This window comes from Poecilia latipinna, unplaced genomic scaffold, assembly GCF_001443285.1.
Source record: "Poecilia latipinna isolate Pla-1442-1.1 unplaced genomic scaffold, P_latipinna-1.0 Scaffold840, whole genome shotgun sequence".
NCBI lineage: Eukaryota > Metazoa > Chordata > Actinopteri > Cyprinodontiformes > Poeciliidae > Poecilia > Poecilia latipinna.
In genome coordinates this window covers 213,045-215,743 of record NW_015113456.1, presented here as the reverse complement: position 1 = coordinate 215,743, position 2,699 = coordinate 213,045, and the positions used below count along the sequence as shown (strand labels likewise).

At 41.2% G+C, this 2,699-nt stretch overlaps 1 protein-coding gene across 1 annotated transcript in view; it reads right to left on the bottom strand.

The window, feature by feature from the left end:
• Nucleotides 1–822: 822 nt before the first annotated feature.
• LOC106956699 (protocadherin alpha-3-like) overlaps nucleotides 823–2,699 on the bottom strand; it is a 10,498-nt gene continuing 8,621 nt past the window's right edge. Inside the window, exon 2 of the mRNA XM_015047701.1 lies at nucleotides 823–2,692. Within this exon, the coding sequence (XP_014903187.1) occupies nucleotides 923–2,692 (1,770 nt within the window). The 3' untranslated portion in view covers nucleotides 823–922. The remainder of the gene's footprint in view (nucleotides 2,693–2,699) is intronic.

The following is a 2,699-nucleotide window of genomic DNA, read 5'->3' as shown; positions in this document are numbered from 1 at the left end:
TATGTTGTCATTAACGTCAATCACTTCCACTAACATTTTACCGTGAACACTCCTTGAAGGCGAACCTTTATCTCTGGCTTGCAAGCGGATATCATAGGCTGCAGTTTCCTCATAGTCGATCTGTCCTATCACAGTTATTTCCCCTGTGTCTGGGTTTATTGAGAATAAAGCATCAGGATTAATATTTCCTCTTCTAATAAATGAATATAATATTTCACTGTTTATTCCCTCATCTGAATCTTCAGCACTGACAGTGAGAATGGAGGTTTGCAAAGGGGTGTTTTCAAGAACCTTGACTTTATACAACGGCTGACTAAACACTGGAGCATTGTCGTTAATATCCATTATATGTACAGTGATCTTTAATGCCCCCGTTTTGGCAGGTTTACCTCCGTCGAGAGCAATTAATGTTAGGTGACTCGCAGCATTTTTTTCTCTGTCTAACGACTTTTGCAGCACTAATTCGGCAGACTCACTGTGCTGTCCTCCGCTTTGTATGTCAAGCAAGAAATATTCATTGGAAGTAAGCTTGTAGCTTTTCACCCCGTTATTCCCCGAATCCGCGTCGTTTGCCATCGGCAGCAAATACCTCTCTCCGGGAGAAGACGATTCTGAAATATTCAAGTTAATTTCCTTTTCAAGAAAATATGGTGCATTATCATTGATGTCCGTTATCTGAACCTCTATGCGATGCAGATGCAACGGATTGCTCAACATGGCTTCTATATTTAGGAAACATTTATCCGAGTTCGGACAAAGCTCTTCGCGATCAATCCGGTCGCAAACATACAGTGTACCAGCTTTCAAATCCAAGTCGAAATACTTCTTAAAGCTCCCAGAGACAATTCGTAAATCCCGTCGTTCCAACTCACTGACGGAGACTTGTAAATGCTTAGCAAGATTTCCCACCACTGTTCCTTTGTCAACCTCCTCGGGAACGGAGAACGAGAGCAGCGCTGTGCACGCACCACAGAAATAAAGCAGAGCCCCGATGTTTATCCAGATCGCGCCTGTAATCGTCCCACGTCCCATTGCTGCCAAACAAACGAAAAAAAAAAATAATAATTTTAGAACACGTCCATTTTGTGGTAAATATCACACGGGATCCACTCTGCAGAGTGACCNCAATGGCCTTGACTTTAAACTGAAATGTTTTCATTTCTTCATAATTAAAAGACTGCAGAGTAATAATTTCTCCAGTATCTGAGTTGATGTTTATAAACGAAGACACGGGGTTATGTTTATTATCAGAATCTACAGAATAAGTTACTCTGGCGTTTTCATTAATATCAACATCGACTGCGCTTATAGTAAAAATACTGGCTCCAACTGGGCTGTTTTCTTTCACGTAAATATTGATCACAGAATCAAGGAAACTGGGCGCGTTGTCATTGACATCAGAAATATGTACATTGATGACGCTGGTGCTGGACAGAGACGGGACTCCGTCATCATTAGCTATAATTGTGATATTGTAAAAAGCATGTGTTTCTCGATCAAGGGGTCCATCTACAACTAAGGAGTAATAACTCTTATAATTAGCATTTAGCTTAAAAGGAGTTGAACCAACAAGCTTACATCGAGTTTGACCGTTTTTGCCGCCATCTTTATCCGTCACTGTAACCATAGCGACAACGCTTCCTATTTCTGCATCTTCTTTAACTGGGTTCATCAGAGATGTTACAACTATTTCTGGGGTGTTATCGTTAACATCCACTACTTCAATCAAAAGCTTTGCATTTGATCTCCGAGGTAAGGAACTTCTGTCTGTTGCCTGCACGTGTATTTCATAAGCTGACTGTGTTTCATAATCTAGTTCACTTTTAATGCTTATTGCACCTGTTTCAGAATTCATGAAGAAAATCTCGGCGGGATTGAAGCTGGCACGTTTGACTAAAGAGTAAATTAGTCTTGCGTTTTCCCCTTCGTCTAAATCTGTGGCATTAAGCTGAATAACTGTATATCCGATTGGAGCATTTTCGTAAACGCTAGCTTTATAAAGCGATTTGCTAAAAGACGGCGTATTATCATTGGCATCTAAAACATTAATAATAATTTGAACAGTTCCAGATTTTGGAGGTCTGCCTCCATCTACAGCAGTGAGTGTCAGTTCAATAGTTGCTTGTTTCTCTCTGTCTAAAGCTTTCAGCAGCACTAATTCAGCAGATGCGCTGTGTTCTCCGTCGCTCTGTACGTCGAGGGAAAAGTACTCATTTACACTGAGCTTGTACGTCTTTACAGAATTGCTGCCTGAATCTGCATCGACTGCCAAAGGCAGCAAGAAGCGCTCGCCCGCGGGTGAAGATTCAGAAATATTGACAGAAAAATATTTCTCCACAAAAGTAGGCGCGTTGTCGTTCACGTCATTAATCACCACCTCGATGCGTTTATGCACTACAGGATCACTCAGTATGGCCTCGATATTTAAAGTGCATTTAACAGTGTTCAGACAAAGCTCTTCACGATCTATCCTCTCACTGACATAAAGCTCTCCTGTTTTAAAATTAGCTTCGAAGTATTTCTTACTGTGTCCCGACACAATATTTAGATTCCTGGTTTGCAGATTTCGGACGTTGATGTTTAAATCCTTTGCGAGGTTCCCGACAACAGTTCCTTTGTCCGTCTCCTCGTTGATAGAGTAGGATATCTGAGCTGCAGACCAGTCGGAAGCAAACAACATGACCAGGAAAAATAAGATC